The sequence below is a fragment of the Aegilops tauschii genome, chromosome 3, assembly GCF_002575655.3.
Source record: "Aegilops tauschii subsp. strangulata cultivar AL8/78 chromosome 3, Aet v6.0, whole genome shotgun sequence".
NCBI lineage: Eukaryota > Viridiplantae > Streptophyta > Magnoliopsida > Poales > Poaceae > Aegilops > Aegilops tauschii.
Genome location: NC_053037.3, coordinates 280,443,561 through 280,467,262, shown reverse-complemented (window position 1 = coordinate 280,467,262; position 23,702 = coordinate 280,443,561). Strand labels below are relative to the sequence as shown.

Here is a 23,702-nt window from a genome sequence, read left to right as displayed (position 1 = left end):
GATAACTTCAAAGGGAAAGCTCAATCCATTACAAGAGATAGAGGGGGAGAAACATCATAAGATCCAACTATAATAGCAAAGCTCGCGATACATCAAGATCGTGTCGAATCAAGAACACGAGAGAGAGAGAGAGAGAGAGAGAGAGAGAGAGATCAAACACATAGCTACTAGTACATACCCTCAGCCCCGAGGGTGAACTACTCCCTCCTCATCATGGAGAGCGTCGGGATGATGAAGATGGCCACCGATGATGATTCCCCCATTCGGCAGGGTGCCGGAACAGGGTCCTGATTGGTTTTTGGTGGCTACAGAGGCTTGCTGCGGCGGAACTCCTGATCTAGGTTTCTTTTCGGGGGTTTCTGTATTTATAGGAATTTTTGGCGTCGGTCTCATGTCAGGGGGGTCTCCGAGTCGTCCACGAGATAGGGGGACGCGCCCAGGGGGTAGGGCGAGCCCTCCACCCTCGTGGACGGCTCGGGACTCTTCTGGCCCAACTCTTTTACTCCGGGGGCTTCTTTTGGTCCATCAAAAATCCACAAAAATTGGCAGGTCAATTGGACTCCGTTTGGTATTCCTTTTCTGTAAAACTCAAAAAAGAAAAAAAGACAGAAACTGGCACTAGGCTCTAGGTTAATAGGTTAGTCCCAAAAAATCATATAAAATAGCATATAAATGCATATAAAACATCCTAGATGGATAATATAATAGCATGGAACAATAAAAAATTATAGATACGTTGGAGACGTATCAAGCATCCCCAAGCTTAATTCCTGCTCGTCCTCGAGTAGGTAAATGATAAAAACAGAATTTTTGATGTGGAATGCTACCTAACATATTTATCAATGTAATTTTCTTTATTGTGGCATGAATGTTTAGATCCGAAAGATTCAAGACAAAAGTTTAATATTGACATAAAAATAATAATACTTCAAGCATACTAAGAAGGCAATTATGTCTTCTCAAAATAACATGGCCAAAGAAAGTTCATCCCTACAAAATCATATAGTTTGTCTATGCTCCATCTTCGTCACACAAAATGTTCAAATCATGCACAACCCCGATAACAAGCCAACAATTGTTTCATATTTTAGTATTTTCAAACTTTTTCAACTTTCACGCAATACATGAGCGTGAGCCATGGACATAGCACTATAGGTGGAATAGAATGGTGGTTGTGGAGAAGACAAAAAAGAGGAAGATGGTTTCACATCAACTAGGCTTATTAATGGGCTTTGGAAATGCCCATCAATAGATATCAATGTGAGTGAGTAGGGATTGCCATGCAACGGATGCACTAGAGCTATAAATGTATGAAAGCTCAACAAAAGAAACTAAGTGGGTGTGCGTCCAACTTGCTTGCTCACGAAGACATAGGGCATTTTGAGGAAGCCCATCGCTGGAATATACAAGCCAAGTTCTATAATGAAAAATTCCCACTAGTATATGAAAGTGACAAAATAAGAGACTCTCTATCATGAAGATCATGGTGCTACTTTGAAGCACAAGTGTGGAAAAAGGATAGTAGCATTGTCCCTTCTCTCTTTTTCTCTTTTTTTGTTTGGCTTCTTTGGCCACTCTTTTTTTTCATTGGCTTCCTTGGCCTCTCTTTTTTTCCTCACACGGGACAATGCTCTAATAATGATGATCATCACACTTCTATTTATTTACAACTCAAGGATTACAACTCGATACTTAGAACAAAATATGACTCTATATGCGTGCCTCCGGCGGTGTATCGGGATGTGCAATGAATCTAGTGACATGTATGAAAAAATTATGAATAGTGGCTTTGCCACAAATATGATGTCAACTACATGATCATGCAAAGCAATGACAATGATGGAGCGTGTCATAATAAACGGAATGGTGGAAAGTTGCATGGCTGTTTTGAGGAAAGTAAATGGTGGGTTTATGGTACCGGCGAAAGTTGCGCGGTACTAGAGAGGCTAGCAACGGTGGAAGGGTGAGAGTGCGTATAATCCATGGATTCGACATTAGTCATAAAGAATTCACATTCTTATTGCAAAAATCTACAAGTCATCAAAACCAAGCACTGCGTGCATGCTCCTAGGGGGATAGATTGGTAGGAAAATACCATCGCTCGTCCCCGACCGCCAGTCATAAGGAAGACAATCAAATAAACACCTCATGCTTCAAATTTGTTACACAACGGTTACCATACGTGCATGCTACGGGACTTGCAAACCTGAACACAAGTATTTCTCAAATTCACAATTAATCTACTAGCATGACTCTAATATCACCATCCTCATGTCTCAAAACAATCATCAAGAATCAAACTTCTCATAGTATTCAATGCACTTTATATGAAAGTTTTTATTATATCCCTCTTGGATGCCCATCATATTAGGACTAAATTCATAACCAAAGCAAATTACCATGCTGTTATAAAAGACTCTCGAAATAATATAAGTGAAGCGTGAGAGTTCATTAATTTCTTCAAAATAAAACCACCGTCGTTCTCTAAAAGATATAAGTGAAGCACTAGAGCAAATGGCAAACTACTCCGAAAGATATAAGTGAAGATCAATGAGTAGTTGAATAATTATGCAACTATGTGAAGACTCTCTAACATTTAAGAATTTCAGATCTTGGTATTTTATTCAAACATCAAGCAAAATGAAAGAGAATAAAATGACGCTCCAAGCAAAACACATATCATGTGGTGAATAAAAATATAGCTCCAAGTAAAGTTACCGATGAACGAAGACGAAAGAGGGGATGCCATCCGGGGCATCCCCAAGCTTAGGCTCTTGGTTGTCCTTGAATATTACCTTGGGGTGCCTTGGGCATCCCCAAGCTTAGGCTCTTGCCACTCCTTATTCCATAGTCCATCGAATCTTTATCCAAAACTTGAAAACTTCACAACACAAAACTTAACAGAAAACTCGTAAGCTCTGTTAGTATAAGAAAATAAATCACCACTTAGGTACTGTTGTGAACTCATTCTAAATTCATATTGGTTTAATATCTACTATATTCCAACTTCTCTATGGTTCATACCCTCCGATACTACTCTTAGATTCATCAAAATAAGCAAACAACACATAGAAAACAGAATCTGTCAAAAACAGAACAGTCTGTAAAAATCTGATTCGTTCGAATACTTCTGGAACTCCGAAAATTCTGAGATAAATTGGTGGACGTGAGTAATTTGTCTATTAATCATCTGCAAAAAGAATCAACTTAAAATCACTCTTCTGTAAAAAATCATAGCTAATATAGTGAGCACAAAAGTTTCTGTTTTTTACAGCAAAATCGCAAAGACTTCACCCAAGTCTTCCCAAAGGTTCTATTTGGCACAAACACTAATTAAAACATAAACCACATCTAAACAGAAGCTAGATGAATTATTTATTACTAAACAGGAGCAAAAATCAAAGAACAAAAATAATATTGGGTTGCCTCCCAACAAGCGCTAACGTTTAACGCCCCTAGCTAGGCATGATGATTTCAATGATGCTCACATAAAAGATAAGAATTGAAACATAAAGAGAGCATCATGAAGAATATGACTAGCACATTTAAGTCTAACCCACTTCCTATGCATAGGGATTTTGTGAGCAAACAATTTATGGGAACAAGAATCAACTAGCATAGGAAAGCAAAACAAGCATAACTTCAAGATTTTAAGCACATAGAGAGAAAACTTGATATTATTGCAATTCCTACAAGCATATATTTCTCCCTCATAATAATTTTCAGTAGCATCATGAATGAATTCAACAATATAACCATCACATAAAGCATTCTTTTCATGATCTGCAAGCATAGAATTTTTATCACTCTCCACATAACCAAATTTCTTCTCATGAATAGTAGTGGGAGCAAACTCAACAAAATAACTATCATGTGAGGCATAATCCAATTGAAAATTAAAATCAAGATGACAAGTTTCATGGTTATCATTATTCTTTATAGCATACATCTCATCACAATAATTTTCATAGATAGGAGGCATGCTTTCATCAGAATAAATTTGCACATCAAAACTTGGGGGACTAAAAATATCATCTTCATCAAACATAGCATCCCCAAGCTTGTGGCTTTGCATATCATTAGAATCATGGATATTCAAAGAATTCATACTAACAACATTGCAATCATACTCATCATTCAAATATACAGTGCCAAACATTTTAATGCATTCTTCTTCTAACACTTGAGCACAATTATCAGAATCCTTATTTTCACGAAAGACATTAAAAAGATGCAGCATATGAGGCACCCTCAATTCCATTTTTTGTAGTTTTCTTTTATAGACTAAACTAGTGATAAAACAAGAAACAAAAACATTCGGTTGCAAGATCTAAAGATATACCCTCAAGCACTAACCTCCCCGACAACGGCGCCAGAAAAGAGCTTAGTTGACGGGGTGTTAATGCCGCTTACTTAGCCTCCCCGGCAACGACGCCAGAAAAGAGCTTGATGTCTACTACACAACCTTCTTCTTGTAGACGTTGTTGGGCCTCCAAGTGCAGAGGTTTGTAGGACAGTAGCAAATTTCCCTCAAGTGGATGACCTAAGGTTTATCAATCTGTGGGAGGCGTAGGATGAAGATGGTCTCTCTCAAACAATCCTGCAACAAAATAACAAAGAGTCTCTTGTGTCCCATACACACCCAATACAATGGTAAATTGTATAGGTGCACGAGTTCGGCGAAGTGATGGTGATACAAGTGCAATATGGATGGTAGATATAGGTTTTTGTAATCTGAAAATATAAAAACAGCAAGGTAACTAATGATAAAAGTGAGCACAAACGGTATTGCAATGCTTCGAAACAAGGCCTAGGGTTCATACTTTCACTAGTGCAAGTTCTCTCAACAAGGATAACATAATTAGATCATATAACTATCCCTCAACATGCAAAAAGAGTCACTCCGAAGTCACTACTAGCGGAGAATAAACGAAGAGATTATTGTAGGGTACGAAACCACCTCAAAGTTATCCTTTCTGATTGATCTATTCAAGAGTCTGTAGTAAAATAACACGAAGCTATTCTTTCCGTTCGATCTATCCTAATGTTCGTACTAGAATAACACCATAAGACACAAATCAACCAAAACCCTAATGTCACCTAGATACTCCAATGTCACCACAAGTATCCTCGGGTATGATTATACTATATGCATCATGCTACCTCTTGAGCATGCGTTGGTTTTCCCTTGAAGAGGAAAGTGTGATGCAGCAAAGTAGCGTAAGTATTTTCCTCAGTTTTTTGAGAACCAAGGTATCAATCCAGTAGGAGACAACGCACAAGTCACCTAGTACCTACACAAACAATCAAGAACCTTGCAACCAACGCGATAAAGGGGTTGTCAATCCCTTCACGGTCACTCGCAAAAGTGAGATCTAATAAAGATAGTAAAGTAAATATTTTTGGTATTTTTGTTGTACAGATTGGAAAGTAAAGATTGCAAAATAGTAAACGAGATGCAATGTAGATAAAAGAGATGAAATATAATTTAAAGAGACCCATGGGCCATAGGTTTCACTAGTGGCTTCTCTCTAGATAGCATGTATTACGGTGGGTGAACAAATTACCGCCGAGCAATTGATAGAAAAGCGCATAGTTATGAAGATATCTAAGGCAATGATCATGAATATAGGCATCACGTCCGTGTCAAGTAGATCGAAATGATTCTGCATCTACTACTATTACTCCACACATCGATCGCTATCCAGCATGCATCTAGAGTATTAAGTTCATAAGAACAGAGTAAGGCATTAAGCAAGATGACATGATGTAGAGGGATAAACTCAAGCAATATGATATAAACTCCATATTTTTATCCTCGATGGCAACAATACAATATGTGCCTTGTTTCCCCTACTGTCACTAGGAAAGGATACCGCAAGATTGAACCCAAAGCTAAGCACTTCTCCCATTGCAAGAAAGATCAATCTAGTAGGCCAAACTAAACCGATAATTCGAAGAAACTTGCAAAGATATCAAAACATGCATATAAGAATTCAGAGAAGAACCAAATAATATTCATAGATAATCAAGTTCATAAATCCACAATTCATCGGATCTCGGCAAACACACCGCAAAAGAGTATTACATCGAATAGATCTCCAAGAACATCGAGGAGAACTTTGTATTGAGAATCAAAGAGAGAGAAGAAGCCATCTAGCTAATAACTATGGACCCGAAGGTCTGTGGTAAACTACTCACGCTTCATCGGAGAGGCTATGGTGTTGATGTAGAAGCCCTCCGTGATCGATTCCCCCTCCGGCAGATCGCCGGAAAAGGCCCCATCATGGGATCTCACGGGTACAGAAGGTTGCGACGGTGGAAAAGTGGTTTCGTGACTCCCCCTGATGTTTCTAGGGTATAAGAGTATATATAGGCGAAAGAAGTACGTCGGTGCAGCTACGAGGGGCCCACGAGGGTGGGGGGCACGCCTATCCCCCTGGGCGCGCCCTCCTGCCTCGTGGCGTTCCAGACTTCAACTCCAAGTCTTCTGGATTGCTTTCGGTCCAAGAAAGATAATCGCGAAGGTTTCATTCCATTTGGATTCCGTTTGATATTCCTTTTCTGCGAAACACTAAAATAGGCAAAAAAACAGAAACTGGCACTAGGCCTCCAGTTAATAGGTTAGTCCCAAAAATAATATAAAAGAGCATATTAAAGCCCATTAAACATCCAAAACAGATAATATAATAGCATGGAACAAACAAAAATTATAGATACGTTGGAGACGTATCACATCACACTATCTCAGATTCATCTATTCAACCAACACAAAGAACTTCAAAGAGTGCCCCAAAGTTTCTACCGGAGAGTCAAGACGAAAACGTGTGCCATCCCCTATGCATAAGTTCACAAGGTCACTGAACCCGCAAGTTGATCACCAAAACATACATCAAGTAGATCACGTGAATATCCCATTGTCACCACAGATAAGCACATGCAAGACATACATCAAGTGTTCTCAAATCCTTAAAGACTCAATCCGATAAGATAACTTGAAAGGGAAAAATCAATCCATTACAAGAGATAGAGGGGGAGAAACATCATAAGATCCAACTATAATAGCAAAGCTCGCGATACATCAAGATCGTGCCGAATCAAGAACACGAGAGAGAGAGAGAGATCAAACACATAGCTACTGGTACATACCCTCAGCCCCGAGGGTGAACTACTCCCTCCTCGTCATGGAGAGCGCCGGGATGATGAAGATGGCCACCGGTGATGATTCCCCCTCCGGCAGGGTGCCGGAACAGTGTCCCGATTGGTTTTTGGTGGCTAGAGAGGCTTGCGGCAGCGGAACTCCCGATCTAGGTTTCTTTTCGGGGTTTCTGTATTTATAGGAATTTTTGGCGTCAGTCTCACGTCAGGGGGGTCTCCGAGTCATCCACGAGATAGGGGGACGCGCCCAGGGGGGTAGGGCGCGCCCTCCACCCTCGTGGACGGCTCGGGACTCTTCTGGCCCAACTCTTTTACTCTGGGGGCTTCTTTTGGTCCATAAAAAATCCACAACAATTGGTAGGTAAATTGGACTCCGTTTGGTATTCCTTTTCTGTAAGACTCAAAAAAAGAAAAAAAAAACAGAAACTGGCACTGGGCTCTAGGTTAATAGGTTAGTCCCAAAAATCATATAAAATAGCATATAAATGCATATAAAACATCCTAGATGGATAATATAATAGCATGGAACGATCAAAAATTATAGACACGTTGGAGACGTATCAGTGCCGGTCGGGGACGAGCGATGGTCTTTTCCTACCAATCTATCCCCCTAGGAGCAGGCGTGTAGTACTTCATTTTGATGACTAATATATTTTTGCAATAAGTATGTAAGTTCTTTATGACTAATATTGAGTCCATGTATTATACGCACTCTCACCCTTCCACCATTGCTAGCCTCTCTAGTACCACACAACTTTCACCGGTGCATTAAACCCACCATATACCCTTCCTTAAAACAACCACCATACCTACCTATTATGGCATTTCCATAGCCATTCTGAGATATACTGCCATGCAACTTCCACCGTTCTGTTTTATTATGACACGCACCATCATTGTCATATTGCTTTGCATGATCGTAAGATAGCTAGCATGATGTTTTCATGGCTTGTCCGTCTTTTGATTACATTTGCTATGCTAGATCATTGCACATCCCGGTACACCGTCGGAGGCATTCATATAGAGTCATATTTTGCTCTAAGTATCGAGTTGTAATTCTTGAGTTGTAAGTAAATAAAAGTGTGATGATCATCATTATTAGAGCATTGTCCCATGTGAGGAAAGGATGATGGAAGCTACGATTCCCTCACAAGTTCGGATGAGTCTCCGGACTTTATAAAAAATAAAGGAGGCCAAAGAAGCCCAAAAAAAGGCCAAAGAAGCCCACAAAAAGAGAGGCCAAAGATGCCCAAAAAAAGGCGCCAAAGAAGCGCACAAAAAAATGAGAGAAAAGAGAGAAGGGACAATGTTACTATCCTTTTTCCACACTTGTGCTTCAAAGTAGCACCATGGTCTTCATGATAGAGAGTCTCATATGTTGTCACTTTCATATACTAGTGGGAATTTTTCGTTATATAATTTGGCTTGTATATTCCAATGATGAGCTTCCTCAAATTGCCCTAGGTCTTCGTGAGCAAGCGAGTTGGATGCACACCCACCTAGTTTCTTTTTGAGCTTTCATAAACTTATAGCTCTAGTGCATCCGTTGCATGACAATCCCTACTCACTCACATTGATATCTATTGATGGGCATCTCCATAGCCCGTTGATATGCCTAGTTGATGTGAGTCTATCTCCTTCTTTTTGTCTTCTCCACAACCACCATATTCTATTGTGCTATATCCATGGCTCACGCTCATGTATTGCATGAAAGTTGAAAAAGTTCGAGAACATCAAAAGTACGAAACAATTGCTTGGCTTGTCATCGGGGTTGTGCATGATTTAATACTTTGTGTGATGAAGATGGAGCATAGCCAGACTATATGATTTTGTAGGGATAACTTTATTTGGCCATGTTATTTTGAGAAGACATAATTGCTTTATTAGTATGCTTGAAGTATTATTGTTTTTATGTCAATATTAAATTTTTGTTTTGAATCTTATGGATCTGGACATTCATGCCACAATAAAAAAATTACATGGATAAATAATTAAATATGATAGGTAGCATTATACATAAAAAATTCTGTTTTTATCATTTACCTACTCGAGGACGAGTAGGATATTAAGCTTGGGGATGGAGCCACTGCCTGCATGTGGCCTTGCGGCCCTGCCAGGGCCTTCCGGCGAGGTGCCCGGCCAGTCCATGGCGCGGCCCGCCTCCCACAGCCGGGCGAGCTCAAGACCGACCGGATCCGCCCCAAATCCGGCCGGCGGGTGCGCAAACCAGGTGGTCGTGGTTGGGTCGACGGGCGGCGCCGAGGGGAAGGAGCTGGGCGAGCGCGCGTCCGAACTGCACGGCTGCAATGGCAACGGCGGCGGCGGCAAGGGAAAGAGTGGGGAAGAGTGGAGGGGGTGCGGCCAGAGGAAGGGAGGGGGGCGAATAGAAAAAGGCCCGCCCTGTGCCACCGACGGGCGGCCAGGGGAGGACACGCGCAAACTTGGACCGCGGATGGGTCAAAAGCGGACACAAAATGGACAAAAGTCCATTTGCTCTCGCGCTGGACCGTCTCGTTTGTCCGTTGAGACGGGGACGACAGAATAGGTCGCGTGGTGGAGTTGGCGTTAGCCCGACCACCCCAAAGCCGAGGTGGTTCCGGCTGAGCGGAGACTTGCAGGCCCAGCTGGCGAAACAAACCACCCCGGGTGGTCGTGGAGTTTACGTGTGTGACCGTGGCCTGGACTCCACGAGACGAGACGTGCCCCACTCGACAACCCAGAGACCCTCCTTTTTTATTCGCTCTCCTTTCCTCTCCCCACCTTCTCCCCAAATTCTCACCTTTCCTCTCCCTCGGTCGTCGCCTTCGCCTCCCGGGAAATCGCCTGCCGCCTCGTCTCCTAGAAACTCTCCGCCGCCGTCCGCTGCCATGAATCCTGAATAGTACGGACCTCCTCACTCCCTCTCGTCTACCTACCTTGTTAGAGTTCTGGATGGAATCTCTCAGTGTTGGGTTTTGGAGGCGGCCGATCTCGCCCTCGGGTGTGTCCGATGGCCACCGATTCGTGCTCCTCTCGTGGATCTGCGCCCTCGCTGGACTTCACTTGTACGATCGCGGATCTAGTTGTATTAAGTTCCATCCATGCCGGAGATAGCAGATTCTCGGATGCGCTCATCTTCGTCTCGGCCCACCGGATTTGTGCCTCCTACGTACGCCACCGTTATCTCGGTGCCCCTACCGAGTGCTTCTAGTTGTAGAAGTTGGGGCTTTTTTAGTCTCGTTTAGATGTGTCTTCTCCGTGGGTTGTTACTTCCACTTGTTAGTAGCATGTATTATTAGCTTGTCTAGATGTGCAAAACGATGCGATGAGATGCTTGCGTGACTATGCAGTGACTACCTCTTCAAGCTGCTGCTCATTGGGGACTCGGGCGTGGGGAAGTCCTGCCTGCTGCTGAGGTTTGCGGTAAGGATTGCTCCTTTTTACCATCTCTTTGAATAAAATTGTTTCATGTAGATGCAGTGTGGAAGGGCGCCAGAAAACATAGAGATACTTTTTCTTAATTTGAATGAATGCGCCTCTCATACAAAGCACCAAGTTACCATCAATCAAATGTTAGGAATCTGTAGCAGGGATGAACACCACAAAAGTGGTTAGTAAGCCATTTTTTGATCTTGCTTGTTGTTGTTGCTGCCCATTTACCCTGTCAGTTTATAGTAGCCATTGCTGTGCTAGATGACTGTTAGGGATGCCATGCTATGAACAAGGTTTGCAAAAACAATAGTGATCGCGTTACATTGTGTTTTATTCAACTCCTTTACCCATTTGATTCCGTTTGGAAAGTGGAACCCAAACAACAACTTCAAATGCTGGAAGATTCTCACATTTGGCTTTACCAAAAATTTATGCAGAGCTTGTCGGGGGCTAACCAAACACAGCCGGCATGTTACCCTTGGCTGGACAGCCATTATCTTATATTTAGCAAAAAATTAGAAAACTTACCATTATCTTGGGCTTTGATCTCACCGCAGTTTCAGAGAAAACTACTAACCAAATATAGTATTAAATCAATTTCTAAATTTTGTGAATAATCTAAAATGCATTGTAATTATTTGCCTTTTGACAAGTTACGAATGTTTCGTCTATTCCGTCTCTCTCATAGTATGTACTAATTCAGTACTCAAGTTAAGGATATTATTTGCAATATGAAGTATATTATATTGTTAATGTCAAGTAAGCAGAGCCTAGCATGTGTCGCTAGTTGCTGGAAACTAGCAAAAACCAACAGTTTTGTAGGCTCTCCATATTTCTCTCATCTTTAGCAGCATTCAGTGTGTTCATCAAAGAGCATCTAGCACAAAACCTTCTAGACAAGTGTTGATATTCTGAATCAACTTCTGTGAACTAGCTCAGCCTTTTTTCCGATGCAAGAAACTGATGATCTTACTGACCACATTTACAGGATGATTCATATCTGGAGAGCTATATCAGTACTATTGGTGTTGACTTCGTAAGTTGATTCCTTTGCGAGCTTACATGAAGTTAATTTTCTGTATAGCATGCGCACATGCCCCCTGTTGTATATATTTTTCACTGCTTTTGACTTGTTAGAAAATCCGCACCGTTGAGCAAGATGGGAAGACGATAAAGCTGCAAATTGTAAGTAACCCATTGTAGAAAGCTCTACATTGTCCTTACAAGTTAGAAGTTTCAGCTCTGATTTTTCAACATGTTCTTAACCTTCAGTGGGATACTGCTGGCCAAGAGCGATTTAGGACCATCACAAGCAGCTACTACCGCGGTGCCCATGGCATCATTGTGAGCTCTGTTCAACATTTGTCATTATATATCTTGACTAGATCAATACCCATGATTCATATTATTGTACCTTCTGTTGCACAGGTTGTGTATGATGTGACTGACCAGGAGAGCTTCAACAACGTCAAACAGTGGCTTAATGAAATCGACAGGTACGCTAGTGAAAATGTGAACAAGCTTTTGGTGGGGAACAAGTGCGATCTAGCTGAGAGCAGAGTGGTTTCTTACGAGGCTGGCAAGGTAATTGTTTGTGCATCCATTACCCTTGTATGTAGTTCCTACATGTGATGCGATTAGTTATTAAAATCACATACTTGTGAATGCCGATTGCAGGCCCTTGCCGATGAGATTGGAATACCATTCCTGGAAACCAGTGCCAAGGATGCAACAAATGTGGAAAAGGCATTTATGACCATGGCCGCAGAGATAAAGAACAGGTGACAATACAATTCATATTCTACACCTTGTGCTGTCATACCCATTCTGGATATATATGAATGAAAATAGTGTTACACGGACACAGTAGACATGCATGGAAGTTAGTCTTGTAGTGATAACAATTTGGCTCATCAAATACATCTTATGTACTCCCTCCGTTCCTGAATATAAGTCTTTTTAGAGATCCCAATATGGACTACATATGGAGCGAAATGAGTGAATCTACACTCTAAAATATGTCTATATACATCCGTATGTAATACGTATTGAAATCTCTACGACTTATCTTATACTCCCTCCTTCCCAAAATAAGTGTCAACTTTGTACTAACTTTGGAAAAAAGTTAGTATCCCCAAAGTTGAGACTTATTTTGGGACAGAGGGAGTATATAGAAACGGAGGGAGTAGTTACAAGTGTTATGCTGACTCAGCAGTAACACCATTTTAGAGGTACTAAATTTTGAAAGCCAGTAGTTTAAATCTAGTGCCAGTAAATCCGATTTGTAACCATTATATCTGCTTCTGTTATATTTACATGAATAGTACTCCCTCCGTCTGAAAATACTTTCATCAAAAAGAACAAAAAGAGATGTATCTAGACGTATTTTAGTTCTAGATACATCCCTTTTTATTCATTTTGATGACAATTATTTTCGGACGGAGGGAGTAGGTGTATAATAGGCGTTAAATCTTAATTCTCTTTGCTACCTCTTTTGAACAGGATGGCAAGCCAGCCGGCTGGAAATGCCAGCAAGCCTGCCACCGTGCAAATGCGGGGTCAGCCTGTTGCTCAGCAGAACGGATGCTGCTCGTCTTGATCAACACTCAAAGATCACAGTAGTGTTCTTGCAAAACTCAATTGGTTGTTCTTCCCCTGTAAATTAAGTGTACTACTATCATGCCGTCTGTTGGAAGAAGTGTCATGTCCCCTAACTACAACAGTGCAGCAGATGCTGTGGCCTGTTTTAGCTGACTGTTAATATTGCTATTTTAATGTGTGTCGTTTACTATTCACCCTCGTTTGGTTAATGTTTCATGTCTCCATGCTTTGAAGTTCAATGCTGGTGACTGTATTGCGACGATGAGCGATCATAAATTCACCTGGCATTATATTCTCAGGGAAGACATATTTGCTTCTATCCGTGGAATGCTGCTTTTTGAAGACCACTTACGTTGCAGCTGTTATGTTTGGTACCTGCTTGTCAGATGATTGTTAAACAGCAAATACTCTATCTCCCTTCTGTAAACACCGTTATATAATGTACATTTTGATAAAATTCACTGCCTAGCTCCGATGATCGATGGCTGCCGCTATCGTGGCTGTGTCACAAAAGCTTGCTATAAAAACCTAAGTGCATGCATGCTCGACAGTGGCATGGCTCAACATTGCTGTCGCGTCTCCCACGGCTGGCTATAACTACGGCCCATCCAGTTTTTCCACATTATTTATGCGCCTCTCTTATCGCGCGGCTTAACAAAAAACTGCTGCTTGCTCTAGACCTGCAACGATGGCCATGGCGCTGCACATCCCTAGTCCTCGCTTCGGTATTGGCTGGCCCCAACGCCTCGCCCTCCGACCCCTGGGCGTAAGGGCTGGCGACTACATGCATACAACGCAACAAGAGTAGGACAAACCAGGGGGTAAGAGCTGTAGAAGTGCATGCTCTAGCCAATGCAACCAAAAGACCGATCTGATGAAAGAGACTAGGTAGCACATTATACGTCAACAAGAGCAACTCCAAAACGCCGACTCAAACTGTTCGCGGGTGTTCGTTTAAGTCGAAACGGACATAAAAGACGGTCCAACGCGCCGACGCAAACGGACCCGCGTCCGCTTTTTGACCGCGTGTGACCCATTCCAGGCCTAAATTTAGGCCGTGTTTGTAGCAGGGACATGCAGCGGACGCGCGACGCCTGCCTTTGTCCTTCCCCTGGTCCGCCAGTAGGTGGCAAGCATAGAGAGTGCTCTCGAAGTGGAGTAACAGTAGTAGATGCAGGCAGTAGTCGATCCACTTGTCATGGGCGTAATGCCTATGTACTGATCATATCATGAATAACATCATAACTATGCGTTTTTTTATCAATTGCCCAACAATAATTTGTTTACCCACCGTATGTTATGTTCTTGAGAGATGCCAATAGTGAAAACTATGGCCCCCCGAGTCTAGTCAACATATTTATTAAAACAAAAAATGCCTTACCGCAATTTATTTACTTTTATTTTAATTTACAATTTAGCTATCTACTACTATCAGATTTAATCCTTGTAATTAATGAGTATAAGGGGATTGCCAACCCTCTTGCCCGTGTTGGGTGCAACTATCTGCTCTTGTGTGTGTAAGTACTGCCGACGGTTGTTTGCATGAATCTCCTATTGGTTCGATAAACCTTGATTCTCTACTGAGGAAAGTACTATCCGCTACTACATTGTTTCACCCTTCCTCTTCGGAGAAAAACCAACGCAACTCACAAGTAGCAGAAATAATTTCTGGCGCCGTTGCCGGGGAGATTTATCAAACAACTCAAGGTTTCTTCATACACATTATCATTTACTTGTTCTATTTTTCATTTGCCTGTATTTTCTTTTATTAGTCTCGTTAAAAAAAAACACAAAAACATTTTATTTTGCTTGCTTGCTTGAATTGTCACTATGTGTCAAGAGAAAGTTAATGTCGCTCCCGCCACTAGTGCGGAGCCTTATGATCATCAAGCCATGTTACTAAACCTAGTAAGAGATGAAAACCCTAAAATAAGCTTTTGATGAGGTTGCTAATGATAAAGTTCATAAAGAAGTATTTGATAATCTTGCCGATGATGATCCTAGTAGTAAAAATGAAACCAGTATCATGCACACAAAAAGACTTCGAATAAATAGTAGTGATATTATTGGAAGGGGTATTATTCAAGACTTCTTTACCTGTGTTGGTTCTTTACCTATGGTAGGGGGATCTATTCTCAATGGAACCACTAGTTTTGCGAATGCTATATCATTACTCATAGTAGAATTTGAAAGACAATTTGTGCACATGCATCCTGCTATACAAAGAGTGTAACTAGAATTCTCCAATATTCATGATCCTTCAGTTAAATGTTTTGCTACAATATTTCTAGTTCATGAATTTGATCACTTAATGAAAGAGGCAAAATAGATATTTGCCCACTACAGAATAGGTAGTGAATGCCCACCTATAGAAGAAATCCTTTAAGATCAAGATGAGATAAGAAGACTAAAATCTACGAATTACGTTGCTTATAATCCTTTATGCTTCCCCAAGATGTTCTGATTGGAAAACTTTCTGAAAACAGTGATAAATTTTCTATAGGAAATTTGGGACTAGGTTGTGGACTTAAAGAAAAATTACGAGACTACCTTTATAGAAACTTATATAATGAAGAGATAACTATCACTTATGAGGGGTCAAAGGAGAAACCTCCTCCCAAATTTGCTCACGGATCCGGATCCTATCAACTTTAGCCCTTTCAATTATTTTTGCTTGCCTATTAGAAAACTTTCTGCTGAGAGAAGGGAATATGATATGAACATGAATGATCTCCCTTATGGTTATAATAATACTTGAAACTATGCATTATGCCTAGCTAGGGGCATAGAACAATAGTGCTTGTTGGAAGGCAACCCAATATTTATCTTATTTGCAATTTTCATTTCCTGTTTTTGTGTGATGACATAATTTTTGCTACTGTAATGATTGTGTTTTTATATTTTAATTAGTGTTTGTGCCAAGTAAGGCCTTTGGGATTATTTGGATTATAGTTGAGTTGATTTTGTGCAAAAACAGAAACTTTTGTGCCTAGTGCAGGAATTTATTCCTTTTCCTGGCACGTGATCTTGGCCTGAAATTTGTACATAGTATTAAGATACATATTGTCTACTTGTCCTAATTTTTCAAATTTTTTGTAGCTACAAAAGTATGGTTTTAGTTTAGATCATTTGAGACTATTCTGTTTTAGGCAGATTCTGTTTTTTATTGTATAGTGTGCTTATATTAGTGATATTATGGATTATATCGGGGGGTATAAGTCATGGAGAAGTTAGAATATAGTAGGTATTATGTAATAATAATTATGAATCAATTTACAACAGTAACTAAGTTTATGGTTTACCGATTATACTAACGGATCTCACGAAGTTTCTTTTGGGTTTTGTGCGCTGAAGTTTTCAAGTTTTGGGTGAGATCACGATGAATGAGGGAATAAGGAGCGGCAAGACCCTAAGCTTGGGGATGCCCAAGGCACCCCAATGTAATATTCAAGGAAGACCCAAGCGTCTAAGCTTCTTTCATCTACAATTCATCAGTATGTTACTTGTTGCTATATTTTTATTCATCACATGCCATGAGTTTTACTTGGAGCATATTGTGCCATAGTTTTATTAGTTTGCGTGTTAATTTGCCACAATCATTTTTTTGCTGGACACACCTTTTGAGAGGGACACACATTCATCATGATTTGTTAGAGTACTCTATGAGCTTCACTTATATCTTTTGCGCTATGCAGTTGCTCATGTGCTTCAGTTATATCTTTAGAGCACAGTGGTGGTTATATTTTGCATAAATAATTTGCACTCTCATGCTTTACTTAAATCTTTTGGAGAGTCTCTTAAACAGGAAGTGGTAATGTGCACGGGTTATGGGACTAGTCTGAAAATGATAGGTATACAAGAGGGATATAATAAAAACTTTCATGATGATCGCTGAATATAAAACGTGTGATTTAATTATATTGATGTAATAATATGAAAGGGTATTGGTTCATAATCATAAGCTAGTAAAGATATTGATATTAAATCTTGTTATGTATTACTCATTTAAATGCCGGTCATGGCATGGTGGGGATGTTCGAGCATTTTTATGTCTGATTGACATCCTTTGTGCTGTTTGAATCCGGGGCACCCTATGGTTAACTCTTACCAACCTCCTCCCTAAGGGCATGCGAGTAGTACTTTGCTTCGAGGGTTAATAAAACTTCCATAATAAGTATATGAGTTCTCTATGACTAATGTGAGTTCATGGACTAATACAACACTACAACCTATCCATATAGTGCTAGCCTCTCCAGTAGCGTGCATTGCCCTTTCTCACCTCGAGAGTCAGTGCAAACTTCGCAGATGCATCCAGACCCCGTGATATGATACCCTCTATCACACATAAGCCTCATATATCCTTCCTCAAAACAGCCACCATACCTACTTATCATGGCATTTCCATAGCCATTCCGAGATATAATGCCATGCAACTTCCATGGTTACTATCCACATGACATGTGTGTTCATCATCATATTGCTTTGCATGATCATATAGAGCTGACATGATATTTGTGGCAAAGCCACCGTTCATCATTGTAATACATGTTACACTAGATCATTGCACATCCTGGTATACTGCCAGAGGCATTCATATAGAGTCATATTGTTTCAGTTTATCGAGTTGTAAGTAAATAGAAGTGTGATGATCATCATTATTATAGCATTGTCCCGGTGAGGTAAAGAGTGATGGAGACTAATGATTCCTCCAAAAAGTGGGGATGGGGTTCATGATATTGTTGTTAAAAAATAAAAAATGAGATAAAAAGGGAGAAAGGGCAATGCTACTATCCTTTTACCACACTTGTGCTTCAAAGTATCACCACGTTCTTCATATAGAGAGTCTCCATGATTTGTCAATTTCATATACTAGTGGGAATTTTTACATTATAGAACTTGGCTTGTATATTCCGATTACAGGCTTCCTCAAATGCCCGAGGTCTTTATAAGCAAGCAAGTTGGATGCACACCCACATAGTTTCAGTAGTGAGCTTTCATACACTTATAGCTCTAGTGCATCCGTTGCATGGCAATCCCTACTCCTCACATCGATATTGATTGAAAGGCCTCTCCATTGCCTATCAATCAGCCGAGTTGATCTGAGACTTTCTTCACTTTTTGTCTTCCCTTATATCTCTATCAACCTATTCTATTCCACCCGTAGTGCTAACTGCTAAGTCTATGCCTCACACTCATATATTGAGTGAAGTTTAAAATGCTGAAGTGAGAAAAAGTATGATACAATTGCCTGGTTTGACACAGGGGTGCTCATGGTTTATATTTATGTGATGAAGGCAGAGTCATGCCATGCATACATAATTCAATGAGTAGGGATAACATTCGTTAAGCACCGTATGTTTTGAAGAGTAATGATTATGTTCAAGTATTCATGTATATTATTATGTTGATATCAATTACTTCATCGTTTCACAAATATTCATACAGTAATAGATTGCATGGTAGAAATGCTAGGTAGCATTTGATACGTCTCCAACGTATCTATAATTTTCGATTGTTCCATGCTATTATATTATCTGTTTTGGATGTTTATGGGCTTTATTAAACACTTTTATATTATTTTTGGGACTAACCTATTGACCCAGAGCCCAGTGCCAGTTTCTTTTTTTCCCCTTGTTTCAGTGTTTCGCAGAAAAGGAATATCAAATGGAGTCCAAACGGAATGAAACCTTCAGGAGAGTTATTTTTGGAACGGAAGCAATCCAGAAGACTTGGAGTGTACGTAAGGGAAGCAACGAGGAAGGCACGAGGCAGGGGGGCGCGCCCACCCCCCTGGGCGCGCCCTCCACCGTCGTGGGCCCCTCGTGGCTCCCCTGATGTATTTCTTCCGCCTATATATATCCATATAAGCTAAAACCATCGGGGAACACAATAGATCGGGAGTTCCGTCGCCGCAAGCCTCTGTAGCCACCAAAAACCAATCGGGACCCTGTTCCGGCACCCTGCCGGAGGGGGGAACCCTCACCGGTGGCCATCTTCATCATCCCGGCGCTCTTCATGATGAGGAGGGAGTAGTTCACCCTCGGGGCTGAGGGTATGTACCAGTAGCTATGTGTTTGATCTCTCTCTCTCTCTCTCTCTCGTGTTCTTAATGTGGCACGATCTTGATGTATCACGAGCTTTGCTATTATAGTTGGATCTTATGATGTTTCCCCCCCTGATTTAAATATTTTGTGTGATGAAGATAGAGCATAGCCAGACTATATGATTTTGTAGGGATAGCTTTCTTTGGCCATGTTATTTTGAGAAGACATGATTACTTTGTTAGTATGCTTGAAGTATTATTATTTTTATGTCAATATTAAACTTTTGTCTTGAATCTTATGGATCTGAATATTCTTGCCACAATAAAGAGAATTACATGGATAAGTATGTTAGGTAGCATTCCACATCAAAAATTCTGTTTTTATCATTTACCTACTCGAGGACGAGCAGGAATTAAGCTTGGGGATGTTAATACGTCTCCAACGTATCTATAATTTTTGATTGTTCCATGCTATTATATTATCTGTTTTGGATGTTTATGGGCTTTATTAAACACTTTTATATTATTTTTGAGACTAACCTATTAACCCAGAGCCGAGTGCCAGTTTTTGTTTTTTTCCTTGTTTCAGTGTTTCGCAGAAAAGGAATATCAAACGGAGTCCAAACGGAATGAAACCTTTGGGAGAGTTATTTTTGGAACGGAAGCAATCCAGAAGACTTGGAGTGTACGTAAGGAAAGCAACGAGGAAGGCACGAGGTAGGGGGGCGCGCCCACCCCCTGGGCGCGCCCTCCACCCTCGTGGGCCCTCATGGCTCCCCTGATGTATTTCTTCCGCCTATATATATCCATATACCCTAAAACCATCGGGGAAAACAATAGATCGGGAGTTCCGCTGCCGCAAGCCTCTCTAGCCACCAAAAACCAATCGGGACCCTGTTCTGGCACCCTGCCGGAGGGGGCAACCCTCACCGGTGGCCATCTTCATCATCCCGACGCTCTCCATGACGAGGAGGGAGTAGTTCACCCTCGGGGCTGAGGGTATGTACCAGTAGCTATGTGTTTGATCTCTCTCTCTCTCTCTTGTGTTCTTGATGTGGCACGATCTTGATGTATCACGAGCTTTGCTATTATAGTTGGATCTTATGATGTTTCTCCCCCTCTACTCTCTTGCACTGGATTGAGTTTTCCCTTTGAAGTTATCTTATCGGATTGAGTCTTTAAGGATTTGAGAACACATGATGTATGTCTTGCCGTGCTTATCTGTGGTGACAATGGGATATCACGTGATCCACTTGATGTATGTTTTGGTGATCAACTTGCGGGTTCCGCCCATGAACCTATGCATAGGGGTTGGCACACGTTTTCGTCTTGACTCTCTGGTAGAAACTTTGGGGCACTCTTTGAAGTACTTTGTGTTGGTTGAATAGATGAATCTGAGATTTTGTGATGCATATTATATAATCATACCCACGGATACTTGAGGTGACATTGTAGTATCTAGGTTACATTAGGGTTTTGGTTGATTTGTGTCTTAAGGTGTTATTCTAGTACGAACTCTTTGATAGATTGATCCGAAAGAATAACTTTGAGGTGGTTTCGTACCCTACCATAATCTCTTCGTTTGTTCTTCGCTATTAATGACTTTGGAGTGACTCTTTGTTGCATGTTGAGGGATAGTTATATGATCCAATTATGTTATTATTGTTGAGAGAACTTGCACTAGTGAAAGTATGAACCCTAGGCCTTGTTTCCTAGCATTGCAATACCGTTTACGCTCACTTTTATCACTTGCTACCTTGCTGTTTTTATATTTTCAGATTACAAAAACCTATATCTACCATCCATATTGCACTTGTATCACCATCTCTTCGCCGAACTAGTGCACCTATACAATTTACCATTGTATTGGGTGTGTTGGGGACACAAGAGACTCTTTGTTATTTGGTTGCAGGGTTGCTTGAGAGAGACCATCTTCATCCTACGCCTCCCACGGATTGATAAACCTTAGGTCATCCACTTGAGGGAAATTTGCTACTGTCCTACAAACCTCTGCACTTGGAGGCCCAACAACGTCTACAAGAAGAAGGTTGCGTAGTAGACATCATCATTCAACATCAAAAATTCTATTTTTATCATTTACCTACTTGAGGACGAGCAGGAATTAAGTTCGGGGATGCTGATACGTCTCCAACGTATCTATAACTTTTGATTATTTCATGCTATTATATTATTAATCTTGTATGGTTTATATGCAATTTTATATCATTTTTGGGAACTAACCTATTAACCTAGTGGCCATTGCCAGTTCCTGCTTTTGCCTATTTTATTGTTTCATAGAAAAATAGTACCAAACAAAGTATAAACGCAATGAAACTTTACGGTGATTTTTTCTAGACCAGAAGGGACCCTAGGAGGTTTGGAAGGAGGCCACAAGATGTATGACTGGGCCACAAGCTCACACGGCGCGCCCCTAGGGGTGGCTTGGCACTTGAGCTTGTGGGCCCCTTGTAACTGTTTGCCCTAATTCCACTTCTATAAATTCCCTAAAATACCAAAAGCACCAGAGCGAGACCCGAAACAATTATTCCGCCGCCGCAAAATTTTGTTCTTCCACGATCCCATATGGAGGCCTTCGTCGGTACTCTGCCGGAGGGGGAATCAATCTCGGAGGGTTTCTACATCAACCTTGCTGCACCTCCGATGATGTGTGAGTAGTTCACCATAGACCTACATTTCCATAGTGAGCTAGATCTCTCTCTCTCTCTCTCTCTCTCTGATCTTCAATACAATGTTCTCCTCAGAGTTCTATCCGATGTAATCTTGTTTTGCGGTGTGTTTGTTGGGATCTGATGAATTGTGGGTTTCTGATCAGATTATTCATTGAAAGTAATAGAGTCTTTTCTAAACTTTATTATGTGTGATTGTTATAGCTATGTAATGCTTTCCGATATATGAGTTTTCTTTGGCCAAGTTGATGAGTAGATCTTTAGTGGAATTAGTGCATAGTAGTAGATTCAATCTTGCAGTGTCCTCACCTCGTGACAAAAGGGGTAGCGAGGCACATATTTGTAGTGTTGCTACTAAGGGGAAAACAATGGGGTTCAATCATATTGCTTGATTTTATTCTATCTACATTATGTCATTGTACTTCATGCATTACTATGTTTGTTATGAACTAAATACCTAGAGAGGCAAGCATAGAAGCGCTGTCGAAGTGGAGTAATAGTAGTAGATGCATGCAGTAGTCGGCCTACATGTCACGGACGCAATACCTATATACTGATCATGCCATGAATAGCGTCATAACTATGCGCTTTTCTATCAATTACCCAACAGTAATTTGTCTCGCCGCCATATGCTATGTTCTTGAGAGAGATTCCTCTAGTGAAAACTATGGCCCCCGGATCTATTCAACATATTTACTAAAACCAAAAATACCTTACTGCAATTTTTTACTTTACAGTTGATGAATCCAATTCACGTGATGTTTTTCCTACAATTTTGTGCCTACAAGGCAGGCTTTGTGGAATTTTACCGCGTTCGCGCACTTCTATTTGTTGATAATCCTTCAGCTGACGTATTTTGGAGCAATATTCATTTAATGGAGAAAACCCTAAACATGACAGTGGAATCACGCATTCTCTCGAAATAGGGTTTCCCCCCGCTTTATATTACAAAGCAACCATCACCGATACAACCAATGATAGATGCTGGGGTGGAAGCAGCATAGGCACGCCCAAAAGAAACGACGGAGAAAATGCAAAAGAAACAAATGCCGACAATGACGAATCAACACAAATGAAGAATCATCGCGGCCGCTGCGCTCTCCGGGGATCTTCCACCAAGCTCCGGCTCCTAAGCGCCGGTACCACACAACACCTCCAAGAAGGAAAGCGATGATGACGACACTGCTGCAAGGGTTTTCCCCGGTACACGACAAGGGCAAAAGGAAGGGTGGCACCCAACGCCCTCCAGGAAGGTCCGGCGGCACCCTCAGGCGCCACCACGTCGGAGTCGGCCAGGCCGACAGGGATTTCTCCCGATCCCAACCATCACCCCGGGTGCTCCGGAGCACGCCACCATACCATCCACCACCTTGCGCCAACACGGTCTTGAGTCTTCCTCGCTGTCTCATCACGTCACCACGAAGTGGGACCTGCACAGCGAAGAAGAGAAGCCGGGACTCGGAGAAGCAACACCGTCAGCACGCGGGAGGGTCCAACCTCTACTGTCACCGACGGGATCCGACCGAACGCAACAATGGGAGCATACCAGGCCCGTGGGCCCACAGGCCCGGCCAGGCTCTCAAATGCCCGTAAAGCTCCACCATCGCGATGCAGAAGGCATGCCGTCGGCGTCGCCGCTCCCTGTCCGAGCCGCCGCTCCACTTCGCCACGCCGGAGGTAGTGAAGCCAAGCCGGCGCCGGCCCGTTAGGACCCCAAGGGCCCAGATCTGGGCCGGGGTCGCGCCGCCGGCCACCCAGCGCCACCAGGCCGCCCCGCCGCCAAGTGGCCGCGTCACCACCGC

The 23,702-nt window shown here is 41.7% G+C and overlaps 1 protein-coding gene across 1 annotated transcript; it reads left to right on the top strand.

Annotated features, from left to right (window-relative positions):
* Window positions 1–9,761: 9,761 nt before the first annotated feature.
* LOC109777192 (ras-related protein RIC1) lies at window positions 9,762–13,364 on the top strand. The gene is made up of 8 exons (XM_020335835.3): window positions 9,762–10,039; window positions 10,488–10,560; window positions 11,558–11,605; window positions 11,707–11,754; window positions 11,842–11,913; window positions 11,998–12,153; window positions 12,247–12,350; window positions 13,072–13,364. The coding sequence occupies exons 1-8, from the start codon at window positions 10,026–10,028 to the stop codon at window positions 13,166–13,168; spliced, it is 612 nt and encodes a 203-aa protein (XP_020191424.1). The 5' UTR covers window positions 9,762–10,025; the 3' UTR covers window positions 13,169–13,364.
* Window positions 13,365–23,702: the final 10,338 nt, after the last annotated feature.

Bases quoted from the DNA above. Each gene is read 5' to 3' on its own strand.
- LOC109777192 (XM_020335835.3), top strand. The intron at 11,755-11,841 runs GTAAGTAACCCA...CTTAACCTTCAG, and splicing joins AGACGATAAAGCTGCAAATT to TGGGATACTGCTGGCCAAGA. The intron at 11,914-11,997 runs GTGAGCTCTGTT...TCTGTTGCACAG, and splicing joins GCGGTGCCCATGGCATCATT to GTTGTGTATGATGTGACTGA.